The following is a 22,960-nucleotide window of genomic DNA, read 5'->3' as shown; positions in this document are numbered from 1 at the left end:
TACATAAAACAACAACAGTGACGAAGTAAAGTAGCAGCAAGTTAGCGAAATGGGTACTGACCAAGACGGCCTTATGGGCCGGAATGGGTACAGGGTTCTCATCGGAGGAGGCAAACAGAATGACGTCGGAAAAGAAAGCCGGCTGGGACATCGTGAGAAAAGCGACCTTGGCCTCGAGGCACTGCTTGCAGCAGGTGCCGACATCATATCTGCCCTCGCAAGACATGCACCTCTTCATGTTGGGTTGGGGTACTCAAAGATAAATAACAACAAGAGAAGAAATATTATGCTGACAAAAATAAAAAATTAAAACAAGAGGAGAATTTTAAAGCAAATGTAATTTCATCGATTGATCATTGTGCTACCTGCCTGGCCCTGCCTTATATAAGTAGCCAGCTAGCTCATTGGACTCTTTCACTTTTCTTTTTCTTTGGTTAACTCCTTCCTCTGCAAGGAGTCGGCCACTTTGCTTTGGAATGGTCCCGCCACTCTGCTTTCTATCTAAGACGATGTTGATTCATTATCTTCCACATTAAAATTAAAAGATAATAATAATAATAATAATAATAAAGACAATATTGATTGATATAAAAATTTAAAGATTAAAATGACATTTTTAAAAAGTTTAAAAGGATTATTTGCAGTATCATTTCCTTTCTTATTTTTAGTTTGTTTAAATTATATTTATATTTGTCAAAGGGACTAGTCGAGCGAAAAAGGACTTTAACTTTCAGATTAATGATATTAGGTTCGAACGCTCATGGCACATTGACACTATGTGTGAGAAAACCCCTTCCCATTCCTAAGTAGTTTGACCCAAAAAAAATTATATCCATATTTTAAACAACTTGTTGAACATCATGAAAAAGAAACTAAGTAATATTGGAAGAGGAATACGGTGAGGCTCCATTTGTGGAAGAATTTTTTCACTATTAATTGGTACTTGAATTTTAACCAATGTACATGAACTTCTAGTTTATACCAATTTGAAGACTTTTTCTCTTTTTGATGACATATATGTGGGGGCGTAGTTTGCCAAAATAGTAGTTTTATCCATTGATCATTTTGCTGCTCTGCCTTATTAGTAGCTTCATTGGGTTTTCACTTTTTTTTTTTTTTTGTCATTATTAATTATTGGACTCCTTCCTCTGTAAGGAGTTCGCCACTTTGCTTTAGAAGGGCCCCCCACACTGATTTCTATCTATACCTAGCCTTTTGTGTGAGATATATATAAAGAGATTTTCTATTTAAATCCCGCTATTCTCTTTATTCACCCCAATACTTAAATTACTAAGCTGTAAGTTTTATTATTGTGTAAAAAGATAAAAAGATTCATCCAACTTAATACTTAACCCTAGTACATCTATACACACACCCCACTACTCTTCATATTCAGTTTGAGAAAAATACAAACTTTTATACATCATATTGTCAGATTACCCTTCTCTTTTAAAGATGTAGAATGTTGAGGAGCCTACCTCTTTAAAAGCTGCGTGAGAGCTGATGAAAAGGCTTGTTGATTACTTGGCTGTAATGATCTCATTCTCCTCCCTTTGTTGATTGCTTGGCTGATGGAAAGGCTTATTGATTGCTTGATTATTTTAATATTTTATTTAAAAATTTATATTTACTTGACTTCTTATATGCTCAAAAGTAAACAGTAGATGATTACTGTACCTTCCGTTGGGTAAAAAATAAAATAAGATGTTGTGGTCATTGGATTTCACTGTCATTAGAAAACGAAACCAAACAAACTACAATTTACCATATGATCTAATCACATGATAAAAACAGCCTTGTGAAAATATTGATTTAAGTATTGGAGTGAAGAAAGAAAAGTGTGGGGTTTAAATAGAAAAACTCTTTTATTTTTTATTTTTTCAGCTGGGTTTGGGAAGATAGTGGGGTTTTCTTAGAAATTGTGAAAATTTAAATTAGAAGTTGAGGTGAACAAAGAGAAGTGTGGAGTTTAAATAGAAAACCTCTATGTAAAAATCAAGGATGATATTGATTCATCTTCGAGCATAAAAATTAAGACAATATTGATTTGAAAATTGAAGAATTGCGATAAAATTTTATGATTTATTTTTAGTCTATTTAAATTCTATCAAATATATATTTTAAGTAGGGAAATTTGCACAAATACCACATGAACTTTCAGGCATGTGCGTCATTACCACCTGAACTTTTAATTTTAATTTTTAACCACCTGAACTTTGTAAAGTGTTGCAATCCACCACCTATGTCTAACTCCGTTCAAATTTCCATTAAGTTAAGGATATTTTTGTCAATTAACTATAACAAAGAATAATTATATTTAAAAAAACAGAATTAAAAATACAAAAAAATAAAGCTAACCTTCAGATCTCTTTCTCTTCTCCCTACTCCATCGTCTTTATTCCACCAAATATCATATCAGATTGCAATGGTCCATTGATTTTTTTGCCTTCCTGCATTCATTTCATGGCTTGCACTATTTGTCCAAAGGCTTGTCCTTCATTTCAATGGAAGTTTGCATATCGAAAAAAAAATTCAGACTACAATTACTCTCTCTCACCCTCAATCCAACAAATTCAAAAAATTTAACATCAAAGCTATAATTTAAATTTTGTAATTTCATCATGGGTTTTGGGAAGGAATCAATTGCGTTCCTTCCTAGTATATATAAATATCCCAAAAAGGTACTAAACATCTGCAATTGACAAACAAGTTCTAGGCCTAAATTCAAGTACCAAAACACAAGTGCAGTCCTTATACAGGACATGCCTATAATAAACTCCAAATTAATTAGAAAACAAAAATATAACCAAGCAATTAAGTCCTCTATGATCTCTAAATCTTTGTCTTCTTAGCAGGAGACTTGAGCCTAAATTTCATTGTTGTGTTGGTTGTCACAGAAGAAACGGGTTGTGATTCCATTGGCAAGCTAGAGCTTGGTTGGTATGTTGATTTATTTGCTAAATTTGGTTGAATTGTTTGTTCACTAATAGTGCTTGGTTGGCCTCTTGATGCACTTGGTCTTTTTACCTACAAATAAATTCACTTGGTTGGCCTCTTGACAGCATAAAATATAAACGTGAAAATTTGACATATTCGACATAGCCCCAGAGACACTTGATGCAAATCTAATTGTTAAGCAAAATATCATAATAGACAAAGCAAACTACAAGATTAAACATCAATAAAAAAATTTAAAGTTATAGTAAAGTTAAACAATCAAGAAATTCATAAAAACGCATAAATTTAGAACCACTATTGACCATAAAATGTTAAAAACTCAAACGTATCAATCACCACACACTTACCAAATAATTAGTGACAATCTAAAAAGTATAAATACGTAATTGTCAAAGCTTATCGTAATTTGGTGGCTCCGAGCGTATCTGAAGTTATTGTCCTTATCAGTTACTTCAGTCATCAGTCTGCTACTCAATTTCAACAACCCACACAAGATATGCCAATAGACAAATATGAATATAGAGTATGGTGTGTGTGCAGAGGGTGGGTTTTGGGAAGGTAGGTTTTTTTGTAGTGGAGCGAATTGATGTTGGAAAAGTTGGAAAAGTAGGAGTAGGGGTAGGGTGAAGGCGCTGTAATTAGGTTAACTTTTTTTTAAAATCTGTTTTTTTTTTATATAATTATTCTTTGTTATAGTTAATTGATAAAAATACCCTTAAACTTAATGAAAATTTTAACGGAGTTAGACATAGATGGTGGATTGCAACACTTTACAAAGTTTAGGTGGTTAAAAATAAAATTAAAAGTTCAAGTGGTAATGACGCACATGCCTGAAAGTTCAAGTGGTATTTATGCAAATTTCCCTTTTAAGTAAGAATTTCTCTTAGACCCCCTGAGGTTTGGCATAATTACAGTCAGACTTCACACGTTTGATTTATTCCATTCACACCCCTTATATTACATATTTAATAAAAATAAATATATTGCTTATCGAGTCAGATTCGAGAATGAAGATAACAATACCATCTCTAGCCCGTCCTCAATAAAAGAATTTTAAAATTCAAGGATCTCCATACCTACCCCCGATTTTTCTCCAGAAATCTTCTCCTGTTGGAGTTGGAGAACCGACAAGGACCCAACCTGACGGGAAGTAACAAAAACACTAACAAATGTATGAAATGATGCGGAGACTAAACTTTAGGTATGAAAGTGAGATGAAACAACATTTGGTTATAAAAGGCTGAAAATTGGTAATATTAAGTGTAATAAAGTGAAATTTACTATTTCTGTAAAACTAAAAAAATTACCAAACAAGTTTCTTATTTTTCAGTTTTTAAAAATGAAAATTGAAAACAAATTGAAATGATCGTCAAACCCACACGTTAATCACACATCATATGCAGTCGCGACAAGAAACAGTCAGAATTCATTCTCATAGTTACGAAATGCTGCTTAATTAGCCCGTTTGGAAAAATAAGCTTCATAGATTTCTAATAAGAGTCCCGGATCTCTCTCCTTCAGCTCCGTGTACTCATCTAGGGAAGCAAGCTTGTCCATGCTGGCTGTGATCAGCGTCAAGGCTGCATCGATGATCGGCTTAAAGTTATGCTGGTGCGCAAAGGTGTAGGTCGAAAGTGAATTGTCCAAGTTGAGGTTGGACACCAAGAACTTCTGGCAGAAGTCTTTGAGATGCTGCACCTGGTATTTTTCAGACATTACAAGGAGCTCACAGGCCAATTTCTGGTCGAGGCATACCTCAGCTGTGTAGAGGTAGTTGACGAAGGCGCGAAGGGCGTCGTAGGAGACATCGCCAATCTTGATGGTGCCACTCAGGCTTTCTTTCATCTCATTATCAAGCATGGCTCTCAACACTGGAGAACGGTTCGCCTGATCCAGTGAACGCCAAAATACATAATATTTAAGAGGAATTCAAAGAGTTCATTGAACAAAAACCAGCTAGAATAACTCTGGCCAAATTATTCCAATACTAGCCACAGCTAGTAGCTAGCCATGAGAGAGAGAAAATGACTCTGGCCAAATTATTCCAAAACTACAATTTCTGTATAGCCAAATCCTTTTTAAATTCAAAAAATAATTAAATATTGAAGATTAACATAAAAAACCCCTTTAGCCATTTCAAGTCAAATTTAGTTAAGTTTTGCCCAACTGTGCCTGGAGTTTCTTTGGAGCAAATGATCGAACCGCTGGTGGGCAACAACAGAGGGGCGGGCCAGGTTACAGTTTGAACAAAAATTAAGTGATCAAGTAAAGTAGCAGCAAGTTAGCGAAATGGGTACTGACCAAAATGGCCTTATGGGCCGGAACGGGTACGGGGTACTCGTCGTCGTCGTCGGCAAACAGAACGACGTCGGAAAAGGAAGCCGGCTGGGGCATCGTGAGAAAAGCGAGCTTGGCGCTGAGGCCCTCTTTGCACTGCTCGACCTTGGCCTCGAGGTCCTGAAATTTGGAGTTCATGGCCTGGCAAGACATGCAGCTCCTCATGTTGGGGTACTCAAAGATAAAATCAACAAGAGAAGAAATTTAAAGCAAATGTAATTTCAATTTTCATGCAATGATCATTGTGCTGCCTGCCCTGCCTTATATGTTAGTAGCTAGCTAGCTTCATTGGGCTCTTTCACTTTTCTTTTCCTTTGGAAGGGTCCCGCCACTACGCTTCAATATCATTTGTATATAAATAAATAATAATAATAAAGATAATATTGATTGATTTTAAAATTTAAAGATTAAAACGACACTTTTAAAAAATTGTAAAAAATTATTTGCAATAACATTTCATATTTTTATTTTTAGTTTGCTAGAATTTTAACCAGTGTACATGAACTTGTAGTTTATCCCAAGTTGAAGTTCTCTTTTTGTCGATAATAATTTTTTTTTAAAGGACTGCAAACAATAGGATGGTCAAATGCAAAACTTTCTTGAAGTACATCAAATGCACACAATAGGATCGATGGTCAAATGTGCACACTTTAACACACATGCCATGATATTGAAATTCTTGTTTTCATTACCCTTTCCAGCAAGTTCCGAAATGCGCACACACAGGGCATGATGGCCTTTCCAGCACTGCATTACATTAGCTGTTGAACAACTTTCACATAGAATAGTGCCTATCTGCACACAGATCATTAACTTGATGACAAATTATGCCACCAGATACAGTCCAGAGTAACAAAAGCTAGCTCCAATTATGCCACCGGTAAGAATAAGAAAGGCTCCAAAATGCTCATTTGAAAACAAATACTACATGCATCCAATTTATGTTCCATGTGCTACCACAAAATTTACCACCTGACATTTGTATATTTTTTAGTTCATCTATACTAAATATACAGAGAAAACGTACACTGATCGAAAGCTCAGGTCAGGGTAACAGGAAATCCCTCACTAGACTATGTCTTCAGGGAAGAATCTTTCTGGGCAGCAGTATTGACCTGTTTGGAGAGATAAGCTTCATATATTTCGACTACGAGTCGTGGATCTTTCTCCACTAGCTCCACGTACTCCTCCCGGGTAGTAAGCTTGTCCATGTTGTCTGTGATCAATGTCAAGGCTGCATCGATGATATGCTTGGCATTGTGCTGGTGCGCAAAGGTGTAGTTCATAACTGAATTGTCCCAGTTCAGCTTGGACACCAAGAACTTTTCACAATAGTCCTTGAGATGCTGCACCTGGTATTTTTCAGCCAGTATTAGCAGGTCGCAGGCCATGTCCTCATCAAGGCATACCTCAGCTGTGTACAGGTAGTTGACAAAGGCGCGAAGGGCATCGTAGGACACATCGCCAATCTTAATGGTGCCACTCAGGCTTTCTTCCATCTCATTCTGAAGCATGGCTCTGAACACAGGAGAACGGCTCACCTGGATAAGTGTCAAAATGTTTAAAGAAATTCAGGGATGAACCAAAAAGGGACATATTTCCAAGGAACACGTGATCTAATACAAATTGAAAGTCTTTCAACATGAACAATAACAACAACAAACACAAAACGAAGACCAATGCGCATAGATTCATAGCACAGTATATATAATCAATCAAGTTTTGCCTAATACCTAATGAAAATAGTCAAACCCAAATTTACGCATTCATGAAAAACCCAAAATTGATCAAAGATTCAAAATACTTGAACTACTGAAAAGAAAAAAATTTCTCAGGAGAAACAAAATAGTAAAAGGCAGGAACTTGAATGTACATTTCTAACAAATCACACACAGAAGACACACAAGTTGACAATCATATTAAGACAATACCCTGCCAAAAGAGCCATATATCATTCTCTTCTCAAGCTAACCATTTTCCAGCTCTATGTAAACATGCCACATTTGATTCAGACAATAAACCAAACACAAGGTGCGCAAACTAAAAGGAACAAAACCCACAAACACACCAAGAATTTACAACAAAACGTGGCCAATCAATCAACTTGGGGAAATGGGTACTGACCAAAACGGCCTTATGGGCCGGAACGGGTACAGGGGGCCCGTCGGAGGCATCCTCGGAGGCAATCAAAACGACGTCGGAGAAGGAAGCGGGGTGAGACCTAGCGCTGGGAGTTGGGGACCAGAACTTGAGGAAGGCGACCTTGGCCTTGAGTTCGTCGATCTCGCGCTTCAGCTCCTCTTCGGTCTCGTTGGCCTCCTCGTAGCACTCCTTGCACGTGCCGGCGGCATCTTCTTCGTAGAGATCCTGGCACGATATGCACTTCATCTGATCGCAAAACTGATACACAGCACTTCAGCTCCTCTGCTCGCTTTTCCTACTCAAGTGAAAGTGAGGAATCGAACAAAGCTCCGGTGGTGCTGATATGGCTTTGACAGCTATTGACTCTTTCGAGGAATGTGTGTATTAGTCTATAATAGCTTAAACATAAAAAAGGTGACAATTTAGCTACCATGTTTAAACTTGATAGATGAAAATGACTCTCAATTTGACACAATAATGATTAACAATGGGGCAATGGGGGTGGGTCGGTATGCTATTTCCATCCCTGCTTTAATACACGCAATACTCAATTCGGAATTCTTCTTGGCCAAAAATATATATATATATATATGAACCGAAAAAGGATTATGAGCACAACATATTGAACACCATACCCGAAAATATCTCCAAACTCGTTCATATATTCAATTTTTATCCTCCACACCCAACCCATTAGAAATAAAACTGATGAAAATTCTAGCTTCAGAATTCATTTTCAGATATGAGAAATAGAGTTATGGGGACGGATTTGGTGGAATGAAGTGCAATTTTAAGAGAAATTATACAATAATATTGTAGTACCAGCTGACATTGCTTAATGATCCTACGGTCCAATAAAATTCGGACTTGTGTGCAACTTATACACATCAGCAACCAACTTAATGCACTGCTGTTAACCACCATTGTTGCAAACCAGAAATACTCGACACTACTTTCTCTGGGGCTGCGCCACCTGAGAGTGGCGACGTCTCTATGGTGGCTTTAACCGATGCCCAAACTCCTCGTTGCCCATCGCAAACTCACCGCCAAAAACAGAAAAAAATAACCATCGCAGACTTGGGAGTTTATCAAGTCACTTGCCCTATTCCTTATCGTTTTTATTTTTTTTCCATATTCTCCCATGAGCGGTGGCTGACAAATTAAAAAACAACAGTGGTGTTGACTACAATTAAATCTTGCGATTGCATATTTCCCATGAAAATTGACGGCTTGTTGGTGGTGAGGTACCCAACCAACCCATTGTGCCTCCCACTGGCCATGAATCAGTGCCTGAAGCTTATTTATTTGGGGTTATGACCCAAAGTCAATTAATAAAATTGCACACAAATTTGTCGATCTAAGACTGAAGTACTGAAGCAATTATGATCTAAAGCCACCGTCGGATGACTTCAAGATTTTGGCAAGGCCATCACAGAGTCTTAAGGTTGGTAATTAATCTCTCTCTCTGGGTTTTTTTTTTTTTTTTTTTTTCCGGTCAGATAACCTGTCTGTTTGGTTAACGTTAATGCTAACGACGATCTTGTTGAAGTGTATAAGTTGTACACATGTCCGAATTTTATTGGATCGTAGTACCAATCAACAATGCCAACTGGTTGTATAATTTCTCCAATTTTAGATCTTGTATTAACGGAGCTTACATCGATGTGACTATTGACATGAATTAATACTCAGATATAGGAAACGACAAGTCGCTGTGATGACCAACCAACGTCGTATACTGATTATTTATTATTATTATTATAACAAATAATTAATTTAATTAGAAAACCGCCCGTGTCGCAGTTAGTTCCTTCTCCGTCTGTCAAAGTTTAGAAATTCTGAGATAAGAGTGTAGTCTCTTATTCTACTGAACCAGGTCTCTCACAAGTCACAACAAACAGCCCCCGCTCCTCAGATTCTAGGGTTTCGATTCTCTTTTGGAGCCCAAATTGTTCTATCAGGTCAGCTTTGTTCTCTCTCTCTCTCTCTCTCTCTCATGCTTTCTTTTAATCTTTAAGTTATGTTTAAATTTTGTTTATTTTGTCATCTATTTGGTTGCCGAGAAAATGCATGAACAGAAAATAATTCCAAGTCGTAATTTTAAAGTTCTCAGTGTGTTCGACCTAGGCATCATATTACGTCTCAAAAAGGTGTCAAAAGATTTGGTCTTGGGTTTAGCTTAGCCGAATTTTACATTTCCCGAAGATACCCAAAGCAACTGAAAGCCTAAGACTTTGGAGTTTCATATTTTCTCGGCTACCCAACAGTAGGGGATTTTACTATGACGGCTTTGGCTCTGAATGTTTCCTGGTTTATTTTGTTGGTTTTCTGAAATTTTCTAAGTGCTAAAGATGTTGGAATCTAGGTGGCTGCTGTGAAACCCTAGTTTTTCAAACTGTGAAGTTTGAGAAATTTAGGGTTCTGTTTTGTAATGGAACTTGAAGGAGGAAAAAGCAATGGTGGTAGTACGGAGTGCACTGAGAAAGTTCAATCCTTGACGAGTGAAGCCAATGGTGGTAGTACGGAGTGCACTGAGAAAGTTCAATCCCGGAAGAGTGAAGCCAATGGTGGTAGTACGGAGTGCACTGAGAAAGTTCAATCCTGGAAGAGTGAAGCCAATGATGGTAGTACGGAATGCACTGACAAAGCTCAATGCTTGAAGAGTGAAGCCAATGGATTTGAATTTAGGGTGTGTAAGAACTTTGCCAAAGGCCGCTCAGATGCCAGTGAGGTTGTTCGGACTTACAAGAGGCGGAGGCGTGCAGGGTCAAGTTGGGATAGCAGGTCACAAGAATATGGGGGAGCTGATGTGGAATCTTCGAGTCAATTGGCAGACCAGGTGCTTACTCTAGCTCTCTTCCTCTCTGCCAAAATTTGTGTTGACAAAAACCATATTTTTTATTTAATTAGCCAATTTGGAAAGCAGGACTGCAATATTCTAGTATGTTGGCTGATGTCCCACTGTTTCGAGTTGAATTTTAACGGAATTACACCTGAGCAATGGTAAGCTGTTTTTAATATAAACGGAAGAATCAGCTTATAAATGATACCAGTAATAACAAGGCTCATGAATTTTGGATCCATAGTGAATTTAAAATTTCGTTTATAACTCAGAACAATGAAAATTTGGTTGGCAATATAAACAAATAAACGTAACCATCAGTACTCTTCTCATTAGTGCATTTGAGAACTCATTAGGCTATTTAGGGGGATTTGTTAGAACGACAGGAGGAATATGAAGGAGGTTTATTTTACAGGGATAATTTTGAAAGGGAATTGATTGGTTGCAAATTAAAATTTTGTGCCTTGTTAAGGGGTTTATTTGACCTGAAGCTTTCAAAGTTGTGATTAGAAACTAGAACAATTATGAGCATTTTGCCCTGACAAAAAAAAAACCTTGTTTGTATGATTATTCCTTCCTGATCCTTATTGGCTCAACAAGTACCAGAACCATCTATTACATATGAATTAATATATTAGAAAATGAATGATTGAATGCTATAAGCTCCATTGATGGAATTTCTGTTGAACCAATAACTACAGTAGTTGATACTGCTTATCAAAATGATGATGAGCTCCGGTTTAGTTGTTCAGATATTGGTACTTTAAATGTGGCTAATTTGGCTATGATGAGCTACAAATGTATTGTAATCTACATTGTTATTGAGAAAGAGATATAGATAATTTGCGGGTTCCATCCCTTCAATCTTCAAATTTTTCTATCCAGTGTACTTTTTGGTCCTTGTTTTTATCAATCTATGTTTGATTTTTTGCAGCGTCTAAAGGAACCTGTGGGCACAGCTATACAGAATAACTCTTGTGAGCAAGTCCATCTTCAAACGAATAGTTCAGATGCTTGCTCAGATAGGCACTGGAGAAATGCTGTACTGGATAGCATGTATCAGTCATTAGGTGATGATGAAGGTGGTGTACAAGTGTGCATCCGAGAAGCAATTGTACATTTTCGAAACATTGATCATACAACAAGAGTTAAGGTTTGTATTTATTGGCTTATAGCCAAAGTGTTCTGCTGATGATAGTTGATTTACAGGCTTATAGCCATTCCTTTGTATTTATTGGTTCAATTTGATTTTTAAATTTTCTGTTATCATTTTCATTTTGTGGTTGTTTTGCAGGAATCTGGTGATCATGATGCAGATAGGCATCAAGGTTTTTTTCCAACACGGTCTATCTTGAATGGACCTCATAGTGCAGCCAATGGGCATGCTGGTGTTATATTGAATGGATCTTCAAATAAAACAAACTATCCTACAGTTACTGCAATGTGTCAGCGTGCTTTTTTTAATGTTTTAGTTTCAGAAAATTTTGCTTCATTATGCAAACTGCTGTTGGAAAATTTTCAAGGAATCAAGGCTGACAGCATTTTTGACCTTAATCTCATAAACTCAAGGATGAAAAAGGGAGATTATGAACATTCGCCTATGCTATTCTCACATGATATGCAACAGGCAAGTTGGGTAGTCTTATGTTAAGTGTAGTGGTCCTGATATCTATTTTTAATAGTAATTAATTGGATGTCTTGATTTTGCTTAGTATCATGGTGTGGATGTGATAACTATGTAATGTTAAGTTTAAATGTTTCAAGTATTGCGTTAATGATTCCAAAGCATGTTTGTGAACTTCGGAAAACTTGAAAAGTAAATCTACTTCATATGGTTATCATATTGGAATTGATTATGATATTTATTGTCAGAATGCTCTCATTAACTGGCTTCAGTTGAAGGTATTGTTTCAATCATTAAAGTCTTAAAGTCTGAAATGTCTTATCATATTCTACCTTATTTGTTTTAGATACTGATAGATGTGTGGTTCAAGTTCCCTGGCTAATCTGATTGCATTGTTTGACATTGGCTAGTTGACATATGTATTACAAGGAATTCTAGACTGGGGCCATAATTATAGTCATGTAAAATACCTTGAAGGTGATCTGTTTTTTTGTCTCATTTTATAATATTCCAAACCTGAATATTTTCCAGATATGGAGAAAGCTTAAAGGGATTGGTACTAACTTGATTTCTCTTGCAAAAAGCCTCTCGGACATGTCAAGGAGTTCTTACAAAGAACAGGTTAGATGATTCAGTTGAAGCGATGTCTGGTCCAAGTCCCTGAGGATTTAGTTTAATGAAATCTATTGGTTCTAGGATATGTTCACTCTGTGGATAGGGTTATAAGCTTGATCTCACAACAAATTATCTTATCTGTCATCCCAGGTGGGAGGTTCAGTCCGAAATACATTTGAAGGTGGAAAAGATGAGGTACAAGAGTTTTCTAGTTTTAACATAGAACTGTGTTTAATTGAATTGCAGACGTCTGGTGAAATGCGTGATTGTATGTGCATTTGGTACCTTGGAAATATATAAATTCAGGAATTTTTTTCTTCAGAAAACTTCTAATGTTCTATTAAAGTTCTACTAATGAATGCATAAAACTCTTTGTGAATATCTAGCATTCTATAGTCTGGAAGAAAAATACTCTAAAAGTAGTTGTTTCTTTCATTTTTTTTTTCAACTAATGCATATCTGCCTTTTGCATTCTTGTCACTTCTACGGATTTAGCCTGTCTGCATATTGGAATTTTGATGTCATTTTGAAGATTGAAAAATGGTGAATTGTCTAATTATTATAATGAGATGGAGTCACCTGACAGTGAGAATTCTGAAATCAATTTTGGTGGTTTGGGTCATTATCAATCTAATTAATGTCCGGCCAAAAAAATATATAACTAAATGCATTTCATTTATCACGCTTGCGATTCTATTTTAAGGAATTGATCAGCTGGTTTAAAGGGGTACTAACTTGTGTCACTTTTAAACAGTTCTACGCCTGCGAATCTGACTTTCACACTAAACTGGAGCAAACAGAGGACTGTGCTGTGCACAGTGTATACACTTGCATGCATTGTGGAGGCAAGGCAGATGGGAAGGATTGTCTAGTATGTGATTCATGTGAGGACATGTACCATATATCCTGCATTCAGCCTGCTGTCAAAGAGATTCCTCTAAAAAGTTGGTATTGTTTGAGTTGCACTGCTAGTGGTGTTCGATCATCCCATGAGAACTGTGTTGTGTGTGAGAAGTTGAATGTGCCCAAGACTCGAGTTGATGGAGTTGGAGGTGAAAGTGTTTCTACAGATGAAGAAACAGTCAATGAGATGGGAGAGAATTCAAATTTTAATACAAATGATGGAATCCAACGTTTGGAAGAGAGCAAAGACTTGAACATCTGCAAAACTTGTGGAATGGAGGTAGAAAAAAGTGACAAGTTGAAGATATGTGGTCATTCATACTGCCCCAAGAAATACTACCATGAGAGGTGTCTGACAACTAAGGAGTTAAAATCATATGGTCCCTGTTGGTACTGCTATTCTTGTCTGTGCAGAGCTTGTCTCACTGATCGAGACGATGATATAATTGTTCTTTGTGATGGCTGTGATCATGGGTACCACATCTATTGCATGGACCCGCCACGCATTGGCATTCCAAGCGGGAAATGGTTTTGCAGAAAATGTCGTGCAGCAATTCAGGTCATACGCAGGACAAGAAAGGCTTATGATAAGAATGAAAAGAAACAGAAAAAGAACGGTGAAGGATCAAGGAAGTTGAATGAAAAACGAGCTGACAGGGAATCAGGACAAGGTAGAGGGGGAATGGAGTTGCTTGTATATGCAGTCAAGACTCTAGATCATGAAGAAGATATGATGAGTAAAAAAGAATGAGACAGTTTTCAGGACTGACGTGTTCTGTGAGTAACGATTTTGATTTACTAGGCATGTCGCCCAAGGCTGAGAATTCTGCTTGTCTGCGTTGTTTAGGGGCGATATTTTCGTAGGTTGTAAACTCTGCTAGATTATGCTGACTTATGGATACTTGACTTAGCAAAAGACATGATTCTAAAGGCTGTATATGTAGTTTGGTCCTTGCTAAAGTGCACAATTTGAGAAAGCGAGACTGAAGTTCGGTAAAATGACCATTTTAACAGCCACCGCTGAACATACTGGTGGTTTGTGTTTTGTAAGTACTTATTTTTGAAGGGTATCAGAAAGTAACACTCCACACTTCTGTTGTAAAACGATGAAAGTTTATGAAGTTTAACTAATCAAAAAGTTTATATAGCATGTTAAGTTTCTTACATCTTCCATGTCTTGTGTTTTTATCTTGTGGTACATGCTTTGATAAGGTTGTTTGTTGTTTTAGGTTTATTTACACCAATGCCCCCTGATACCACGGTCAAATCTCACTTTGCCTCTCCCATGGCTCACTTTCCCCCCTTGACCATGGTTTGCTGACCTACTTTGCTTCATGCCGTCAACTTCATCTAAAAGTCTGTTAACTATGATGATGTGGCATGGATTATTTTGTAATTTCATACACATGGATCATTATCCACCAATTGATGGGTGACATGGCAAGTAGAGCCCACCTTCACATAGATAAAAATATAATTAAAAATAAAAATAAAATAAAACATAAAAAAATTTAGATCCCAACCCCCCAATCCTCCCACCTGCGCCCATCCCCCCCTCCCTAAAAGGGGGTTACTTCTCTTCTATCGCCCAACCTCCATCCCACCCCCATCTCAGCCTCCCCTGCTCTCATCCCTAACCACAATCCCTCCTCCTCTCTTGACCAGCCACAAAAATAGCCAGCCTCCACCCACATCTCACAAACCCGTCCCAATCCTCAACCCCATCCATCCCCCACCCCCATCTCACAAACCCGCCTAAGATTTGACCGTAATTTCAAGGGGGTATTAGTGTAAATAAGCCAAATACGAATGAGAGATTAAAGTTTTTTTTTTTAGGACTTTTCCTACTGAGAGGGGTGATGACATACTTAACTCACATACATTACACGAATGCCAGGATTCGAATCCAGGACCCTTTCTGGAGGAGCAATTGCTCCAAATCACTATACTAGTGAATCCTTTGCGATTAAAGTAATTAAATGAGCAGGGATTAGTTCAAAATTGTTTTTACTAGGTGCGTGAGTTTTTGAGGCATAAAATTGTTGAAAAAGGTTTTACTGAGTGTGCTTAGAACTTTGGTGGGTCTAAACAGCCTGTAGTTTTTTGTTTTTTTTATAGGCTTTTTATCACAAATGGTCCTTGACGTTTACGAAATTATCACGAATGGTCCTTGAGGTTTTTTTGTGACACTAATAGTTCTTAACGTTTGAGCTTTTTATCACAAATGGTCCCTACCGTTAGAAATTATGTTAAGTGTGATGTAAGATAAGTGGAGCCCACATGTCTAATCACATCATAACATGTGGATTAAATAAATAAGAAATATTTTTTTAATGAAAATCCATTAAAAAAACATTTAGCCTCTCTCTCTCTCTCTCTCTCTCTCTCTCTCTCCTCCCTGTGGATTCCAATTTACATCTGTTGGCATTGATTTTGGTGTGCTCATGTCCATTTGAACACAAGACTTTGATTCCAAAAGCTCCCCGACAACAGCATGGTTCTCTCTCTGAAGAATTATGCAAGGGAATTTAGTTTCAACGTTAAAACTATAGGCTTTACTTTATGTACATAAATAAAAACCTAAAAGCTAGAAATAAGAACACATTAACAATCAGAAAGTAACTCACACCAAATTCGAACAACAGCATCTAAAATTGAATCAAGAAGTTCTTTAGCCGTGGCCTGTGCTTTCCCTACCGGAGCCATCTTTGTATATTCGTATATAGGGTGGGCATGGGGTGGTCAGGCTGTAGAGGCAAGAAAAAAATAGAGGGAGGGAGGGAGAGAGAGAGAGAGAGAGAGAGAGAGAGAGAGAGAGAGAGAGAGAGAGAGAGAGGGGCTAAATGTTTTTTAATGGATTTTCATCAAAAAAATATTTCTTTATTTATTTAATCCACATGTCATGATGTGATTGGACATGTGGGCTTCACTTATCTTCCACATCATATACTTAACATAATTTCTAACGACATGGACCATTTGTGATAAAAAAAACTCAAACGTTAAGTACTATTAGTGTCACGAAAAAATGTCAAGGACCATTTGTGATAAAAAGCCTTTTTTTTAATGAGGTAATCTACATGTAGTTGAAGAATTTATCAGCATATATATATATATATATATATATATATATATATATATATATATATTCTGTTGAGGGATCTCTCAAATAAGCTTATTTGAGGGACACCTTTGTAAGGCCCACTCCGTATTGTATTTCACTAATCCAAATCATCTATTTTGTAGATACTCATTCAAAGAGCATCTCTATAAAAAATCACTTGAATCCGATATCATTTGACCACTCAATTGAATTATTGAAATTTTAGTACTTTCTTGAAGCACCGTGTTCATTGATTTTGTAGGACACAATTGGATATCGAAACGGTTTCCGATTTGTCTAATTATTTGCAAGGATGATCTATGAATGTAGACTTGAAAAATAGATTATTTGGATCGTTAAAAAAAAATGTAGAGAATCCTAAAAAGTGTCCCTTAAATAAAATTATTTGAGGGATCCCTCAATAGAATTTTTTTTTTTTTCCCTTGTAGTGTCCCCTTAGGGTTTAGGCCCCCCAACTTTCTAGATCAATTTTCCACATTATTTCATCAGATTTTGTGTTAAGAATATCAAATCTGTGTGCTCCGCCTCCATTAGCTTCTTTTGGTTTAATATTTCATCTACTCTTTAATTGTAGAAGGTGAAGTTTTCCGAGCAAGGTGGAGACTACAATAAAAGGGCGTTGCAATGGGTGTTTATTCTTTTTTGCCAGTGCAGACATGGCCAGAGGAAAAATAAACGAACCAGCAAAAGTTGGAGAAAAGACGGCAAGAAGAAAACATTAACGATGTCAAAATAACTCTAAAACTTAGGTAGCTCATGTGTCTTGTTTCTAACCGTTGGATTATTGTGATAGTTCATATTAAACTAAATGCACGTAAATGCGTAATTGGTAAATGCAGAGATTCGGGATACCTGCAGACATTCGTAATCTAGTTCATTACTTGAGTTGATCTGTATCAGGATCAGCTGGTGTTTGATCTCCTCAGCATTTGCACCCTAGGGTGAGACAAAGTTGATCTACATTATCTTGTAGATCAAAATGGTCAACACCGCGAAAGTCTAATGGCTTAAGCATATATAATTTTGTTTATTAGTCTCTTTCTTGCTTAAAAACAATCAAATTATTCGCAACACTGCAAGAAATGTAATTAATAATGTGATTAATAGATGTAGTCGTACAATTTTTATTTGAGTTTTTCATTTTTCTCATTAATCTCTTATGCACAACTCATGTTGCAATCATTATTTTTAATTTTTTTGTGCTTTTTTTGTTGTTGTTATTTTTAAATTTTTAAGAATGATCACCTTCAAGAACCAATACATCTTTTTCATTATCCATTCCAAATTAAATAACATCTTGTAATTACGACGTTTCATCTGTAAACACAATACACTTTAAAAACTGATCCAATTGTTTCAAATCCTTCAAAATCAAATCCAACTAACAGCTGCGCCGGCCGCCGTGCTCCTCCGAGCCTAGGCACTCGGCTTCGTTGTGAGCCATGGGTGGTACGGGTTGACGGAGACAGCTGGGCCTGTCGTGTCGTGCGCGTGGAAAATGCAGTGGAACTTGTTCCCAGCTTCTGAGAGAGCTAGGATCAAGGCAAGGCAAGGGGTAGGAACAATTGTATTGATTGAGGTAGATGTGGTTGATTCCACATCGGGAGAGAGTGTGAAAAGAGATGGGTTGTGTCTTGGTGAATTTGTGCTAAAGGGTGGAAGCGTGATGCTTGGTTTTCTCAAAGACCCTGAGGGCACTTCCAGATGCATGAAAAATGATGGTTGGTTTTATACAGGGAATGTGGGAGTGATGCATCCAGATGGGTATTTGGAAATCAAGGATCGGTCCAAGGATGTGATTAATAGCGGAGGTGAAAAGGTGTGCAGTGCGGAGGTGGAGTCGGTGTTGTACTGGAACCCGGCGGTGAATGAGGCAGCCGTGGTGGCTAAGCCGGGCGGGGAGACGCCTTGTGCTTTCGTGTGCTTGAAGAGTGCAGTGTTCCTAGTGAGAAGGATATAATGGAGTTCTGTAGGGAAAGGTTGCCTCATTTCATGGCGCCGAAGACGGTGGTGTTCACGGAGGAGCTGCCCAAGACGTCCAATACAGAAGTTCGTGTTACGAGAAATTGCCACGTCGATGGGTTGAGTAGACTTAGCCTTGATGAGCTGTGTTGTTTTATTTTTATTTTTTTCATAAGCAGCTGTGTTGTTAACAACTAAATATTTTTATGTTTCGCAATTGTTAAAAGTAAGCAATAAATTATATTTAATTTAATACGATACAACATTATATAGAAATCAGATTGTCCTGCCAGGGACTTTCACGCATGAACCAAAACTAAGCTGAAGTCCACTTTTCCTCTACTATATACACACAATTCAACAAGAGTTTTCATGTCTTCTCACCAACTGCATAACGGTTTCTTGTCGGGCTTAAGCCTGATGAATGGAGCTGTTTTCGCCTTTTCACCAGTTGCATCGCCGTATGTCTGTCATCTCGAGCCTCCTCAGAATCAGGCTGTACATACAGTTTAAATTCAACTTATATTCTTAACACAAAATGAAATATATAGAGATTTGTACCATATATTTACATTCTGTGTGTAAATATTAGCTCAGTACGTCATGTTGCAAATGCCAGACTCCAATGGAGGTCAGAGCTCCAACACAATGCAATCACAAAACAGTGGAAGAAAAACTCATCTCTCTAATATACATAAAAACAATCATCCACTTCAATCCTACTTGAGGGAATAAAAACTATATTAACGACGAAGACGTTGCAGTTCTTAGTAGCTTAGCACATCATATTTCATGCCAGACTCTATTGAAGGCCAGTGGCCCAAACACAATGCGATCACAAAACGGTGGAAGAATCTTTGGGAACTACAGATTATAATATCTTGAAACCATACCTTAATGGCTAATGCACTGTCGAAGCTTTCAATGGCACTATCAGGCTCCCCAAAGTTTAACTGTGCTCTGCCAAGGGTAACCCACGCCTGAACACATCCAGTTTGTGAGAAATAATTAACTCTAATAAAAATGCTAATTGTACCAAGGATTATCACCAGAAAAAAAATATTCTAACAAGCATATAAATGAAACGTCCATCTTCTTCAAATTTTCCTAAAGGAAAGAGCACCATCATTACTTGGAACTCGCACATGAAAACCTATTGAGGTGAGAACCAGGTCAGAGAATACAATACTGACGTACCTCATCCCATGAAGGCTTCAACTCAGTGGCTCCTGCCAATTTTTATCCACATATAAGTACAACAAAGCACTCGCAATTGAACATGAGAAATCAAAATAAGCACAAACTAAACGTAAAAGAGAGCTCGAAAAGTAAATGTGTGTGAAGGTAATATAGTGAATGAGGACCACAGAGTGCAGAAAGCTAATCACAAAGTTTTGGAACCAAATAATGAACTTGGAAACAAAATATATCATGGTGGCCTGAGAAAAAAAAGAAGCCAATATCATGCATATGCACCTAGTAAGAACTAGGCACACATACATGCAAATACACACACACAAGCAAAACCCAAAGGGAGATAGAATTGAAACGCACGAGTTGCTGCCTTTACTGCATTCCATGCATCTCCAATTTCAAGCAAAACTTGTGCCTTCTGTTCATGTAAAACAGCATTTTCGGGCATCAACATAAGAGCGGCCTCCCATTTTCCCAATGCTTCACGGTACTTTCCACCCTTCAAAAATCGGTTGATGTGAGAAAGATTCCATTGTCATCCAGATCAGGAATCACAGACATTACTTTACATCATGATCATAATTATAATAACTCGTACATAACGAGAAGATTTCCCCATTTTTTTGGCTGTAGTACTATTTCTTAGAAGCAATTGGCATGAGTTCCTCCAGCAAGAAATTATTGACAAAAGTATAATATGGCACGCCACTTCCACAATATTATTATTATTATCTGCTAGTAAGAAGCTACTAACTAAAAAAATTCATGTTTTACCAATTGGGGCAGCTATAACTTTCCATTTCTCAGCTTTTTTTTCATAAATTTTTACTTCAACAACTGGGCAGCTACAAAACTTCACCACAATTCTAATAACCATAGTTCTTGGGGCAGCCTAAATTGGGCAACTGGGTTCCACCCATTATCACATCAAAAACAAATTAACACATTCAAAAACCCCATAATCTACCTTCAAATCAAAAGATAACAAAACTTGGGTAATTCCGTTTTCTTTCTGCAATAAAATAATAGCAAAATCAAATATCAAAACAACAAATTTAGGGTATTTATTACCTCGGCCAGCTTAGTTCCCTCGGCTTGAAAGGAGTGGAAGAGTTTTGCAGCGTCTGAAGAATCTGATGGCTCGCTCTGAGCGTCGAGTGGCTCATGGTGTTCTTCCTGGTTGAGCTCTGTATGGTTTTGATTCTTATTGGGATCGTTTGCTGGGTCTTCTTGATTGTTGCGTTGGTCGTTTTGCTGCTCAAAAGGGAGATTTGGGTACTTTGATACGATGCCCAAAGGCCGCTTCTTGTTGTTCTTCCAAGCTATTTTCATCTCTCTCACTGGGACTAACAAATCAGTTGCAGGCTACAACTTGTTCATTGATTTCGGGTTCGCCCGACTCTAATAGACATGGTTTGAACCCGGACCCGAGATTAAACCCCAGTGTAGGATATAGGCCATCTTCTCCTTTTGGGTCTGCTAGGCCCTCATAAACACAAAGCCCTTTTTCTTTCTTGAAATAAAAGATAAAGCCTAAGAAATGGAAACAAACCCGCACCCCCAATCTAGTATGGTGATTTTTTTTTCCCCATTGTTAAAGAACTCCCGAGTTGGAATATCCCCAGTTGGTTAAGGCAGGGAGCTTATCTCCTTTCACTCAAGTTAGGAAACAAGATAAAATCATAATTACACAATATTTGTACAAAAAAGAAAGAAATATAATCCTGATAAACTAGGAAATAAATATCCGAATTAAGCTACAATCTCACTAACAATATGATGAATCGTACAACCAGATTTCATTAGCGTCAATAAAACTGACTTTATTGCTGTTATTTGACCAGTACTATTTCTTCATTTTTGTATAAATTTTTTTATAATACATTATACACATCTTTATTAACTTCTTTTTCTTTACTATTTGATTCAACAAAAAATTGACAAAGATTCTTGTTCTTTACAATTGGAAGTCTCAAGTTAAAGAAAAGATGCTTTTATTGTTATCTGTTAATTAGTTTTTTGTTATTGTGTTGTGTTTATTATAAAAATTAAAAAAATGCTTCCTAATAAACAACTTTATGGAAATCTCAAAAGACAAAAAAGAAAAAGAATAAATAAAGGCCAATGCTTCAGTTAAAAATATTTTGTTAAAAAGACCAATGCTTCACTTAAAAATTTACCAAATGCATTTGAGTACTGTTTAATTTTTATAAAAATTGTGATTTTAGTGTTTAATTTGTTTGAATGGGCACACTTGCCCCGGCCTTAGAAAACCCTGGACCGACTCTCGAGAGGAGAGAAACATCCAAGCAGTTTCCACAGGTGATCGAAAGTTTTAATGTGTCGCACAAATAGTTGAATGTAAAACCCTTTATTTTTTGGTAGAAAAATGTAACACCCTTTTGAACCAAAAGAATTAGATAAATATGGGTTATTTGGAGTGGACTTAAAACCCCAACTTCTATAAAGTGAGACTTTGGGCCTTTTGTCAGAGAGTAGAGAGAGAGAACAGAGAGAGCAAAGAGAGGAGAAAAATGGTGGCCATGCAGCAGAATTCAGGTGAGGGAGTGATTACAACCAATTATTGGTTCAAACCCAAGAAGGGTAGTGTTCTCCCAGCAAAGAGGAAGTTGTTGAAGACAATGGTTTTTAAATCCACGGTGAAATGGGCTGCCTCTGTTTTCTGCTGTGCGCTTCCTCCTCCTCCACCACCCATGGGCAAAGTAGCAAATTCCAAGAAATGCAAGAAGATAGCATCACAGTGAATTGGAAAGGGTGACAAAGTCCAATCAAATCCATGCCTCTAAATATATATATTTTAGTTAATTTCCTATTCCATCCATCACAGTTTTTTTTTTTTTTGGGTCAAAATTCCATCCATCACAGTTTCAGTTTCTGTTTCATCAGGATTGATGATCCATCAATTTGTCTGCTGTAGCTTTTAGTTTCATATTCAATGAATGATCAAGCACTTTGAATTTCTCTTGCTTTTGAATTTCCCAGTTTCTGGTGCCAACCAACTATATTTTTTACAAGTTTGGAGCTTTTAACAGTTACTTAGAAAAAGAAGAACAATTAAAGCATATGCAGAAGAACCGTAAGGTTGTACAAAGCAAACCACACAAACATGACAACAATTCTGGTTCAATAATTTATCATCTTAATTATAAAAAGAAAATGATTTTAGCAGCACTAATTGTATATTTTAGTAAAACGGGTCGGTATAAGGGTAACCCAGCCCCCTATGGCCACGTGGTGT

The 22,960-nt window shown here is 37.1% G+C and overlaps 5 protein-coding genes and 1 pseudogene across 6 annotated transcripts in view; 2 read left to right on the top strand and 4 right to left on the bottom strand.

Annotated features, from left to right (window-relative positions):
• Positions 1 to 367, bottom strand: part of LOC110766437 (BTB/POZ domain-containing protein At4g08455) — a 1,573-nt gene extending 1,206 nt beyond the window's left edge. Inside the window, exon 1 of the mRNA XM_021969769.2 lies at positions 62 to 367. Within this exon, the coding sequence (XP_021825461.1) occupies positions 62 to 238 (177 nt within the window). The 5' untranslated portion in view covers positions 239 to 367. The remainder of the gene's footprint in view (positions 1 to 61) is intronic.
• Positions 368 to 4,214: 3,847 nt separating this feature from the next.
• LOC110766438 (BTB/POZ domain-containing protein At4g08455-like) lies at positions 4,215 to 6,095 on the bottom strand. The gene is made up of 3 exons (XM_021969770.2): positions 5,988 to 6,095; positions 5,260 to 5,436; positions 4,215 to 4,845 (listed from the first exon to the last, which is right to left on the bottom strand). Exons 1-3 carry the CDS (start codon positions 6,024 to 6,026, stop codon positions 4,411 to 4,413), a joined length of 651 nt encoding a protein of 216 aa, XP_021825462.2. The 5' UTR covers positions 6,027 to 6,095; the 3' UTR covers positions 4,215 to 4,410.
• Positions 6,096 to 6,205: 110 nt separating this feature from the next.
• On the bottom strand, positions 6,206 to 7,996 carry LOC110766439 (BTB/POZ domain-containing protein At4g08455). The gene is made up of 2 exons (XM_021969771.2): positions 7,420 to 7,996; positions 6,206 to 6,836 (listed from the first exon to the last, which is right to left on the bottom strand). Exons 1-2 carry the CDS (start codon positions 7,681 to 7,683, stop codon positions 6,369 to 6,371), a joined length of 732 nt encoding a protein of 243 aa, XP_021825463.1. The 5' UTR covers positions 7,684 to 7,996; the 3' UTR covers positions 6,206 to 6,368.
• A 377-nt stretch (positions 7,997 to 8,373) lies between these two features.
• LOC110766410 (RING/FYVE/PHD-type zinc finger family protein) lies at positions 8,374 to 14,585 on the top strand. Of its 2 annotated transcripts, XM_021969742.2 has the most exons (8): positions 8,374 to 8,881; positions 9,314 to 9,398; positions 9,803 to 10,276; positions 11,214 to 11,432; positions 11,574 to 11,906; positions 12,435 to 12,524; positions 12,669 to 12,713; positions 13,273 to 14,585. In XM_021969742.2, exons 3-8 carry the CDS (start codon positions 9,869 to 9,871, stop codon positions 14,170 to 14,172), a joined length of 1,995 nt encoding a protein of 664 aa, XP_021825434.2. In that variant the 5' UTR covers positions 8,374 to 8,881; positions 9,314 to 9,398; positions 9,803 to 9,868; the 3' UTR covers positions 14,173 to 14,585. The 2 variants fall into 2 exon arrangements, with proteins under 2 accessions (XP_021825434.2, XP_021825435.2); XM_021969743.2 differs by lacking the exon at positions 8,374 to 8,881 and having other exon boundaries at positions 9,241 to 9,398; positions 9,789 to 10,276.
• Positions 14,586 to 17,363: 2,778 nt separating this feature from the next.
• On the top strand, positions 17,364 to 18,762 carry LOC110766417 (2-methylpropanoate--CoA ligase CCL4 pseudogene; annotated as a pseudogene).
• LOC110766390 (Tetratricopeptide repeat (TPR)-like superfamily protein) lies at positions 18,725 to 21,135 on the bottom strand. The gene is made up of 5 exons (XM_088250015.1): positions 20,773 to 21,135; positions 20,062 to 20,200; positions 19,705 to 19,736; positions 19,401 to 19,487; positions 18,725 to 19,003 (listed from the first exon to the last, which is right to left on the bottom strand). The coding sequence occupies exons 1-5, from the start codon at positions 21,031 to 21,033 to the stop codon at positions 18,878 to 18,880; spliced, it is 645 nt and encodes a 214-aa protein (XP_088106141.1). The 5' UTR covers positions 21,034 to 21,135; the 3' UTR covers positions 18,725 to 18,877.
• Between the last annotated feature and the right edge of the window lie 1,825 nt (positions 21,136 to 22,960).

The sequence above is a fragment of the Prunus avium genome, chromosome 1, assembly GCF_965620075.1.
Source record: "Prunus avium chromosome 1, drPruAviu1.hap1.1, whole genome shotgun sequence".
Classification (NCBI taxonomy): Eukaryota; Viridiplantae; Streptophyta; class Magnoliopsida; order Rosales; family Rosaceae; genus Prunus; species Prunus avium.
This window is presented reverse-complemented; position numbering and strand designations above follow the sequence as displayed.

Bases quoted from the DNA above. Each gene is read 5' to 3' on its own strand.
- LOC110766438 (XM_021969770.2), bottom strand. From the start codon at position 6,026: ATGCCCTGTGTGTGCGCATTTCGGAACTTGCTGGAAAGG. The intron at 5,437-5,987 runs GTAATGAAAACA...ATGTCTTGCCAG, and splicing joins TTCGGAACTTGCTGGAAAGG to GCCATGAACTCCAAATTTCA. The intron at 4,846-5,259 runs GTCAGTACCCAT...TCACTGGATCAG, and splicing joins CGGCCCATAAGGCCATTTTG to GCGAACCGTTCTCCAGTGTT.
- LOC110766439 (XM_021969771.2), bottom strand. From the start codon at position 7,683: ATGAAGTGCATATCGTGCCAGGATCTCTACGAAGAAGATGCCGCCGGC. The intron at 6,837-7,419 runs GTCAGTACCCAT...ACACTTATCCAG, and splicing joins CGGCCCATAAGGCCGTTTTG to GTGAGCCGTTCTCCTGTGTT.
- LOC110766410 (XM_021969742.2), top strand. From the start codon at position 9,869: ATGGAACTTGAAGGAGGAAAAAGCAATGGTGGTAGTACGGAGTGCACT. The intron at 11,433-11,573 runs GTTTGTATTTAT...GTTGTTTTGCAG, and splicing joins ATCATACAACAAGAGTTAAG to GAATCTGGTGATCATGATGC. The intron at 11,907-12,434 runs GCAAGTTGGGTA...AATATTTTCCAG, and splicing joins TCTCACATGATATGCAACAG to ATATGGAGAAAGCTTAAAGG.
- LOC110766390 (XM_088250015.1), bottom strand. From the start codon at position 21,033: ATGAAAATAGCTTGGAAGAACAACAAGAAGCGGCCTTTGGGCATCGTA. The intron at 20,201-20,772 runs GTAATAAATACC...CGATTTTTGAAG, and splicing joins AGGGAACTAAGCTGGCCGAG to GGTGGAAAGTACCGTGAAGC. The intron at 19,004-19,400 runs GTATGGTTTCAA...CTGTATGTACAG, and splicing joins ACAGTGCATTAGCCATTAAG to CCTGATTCTGAGGAGGCTCG.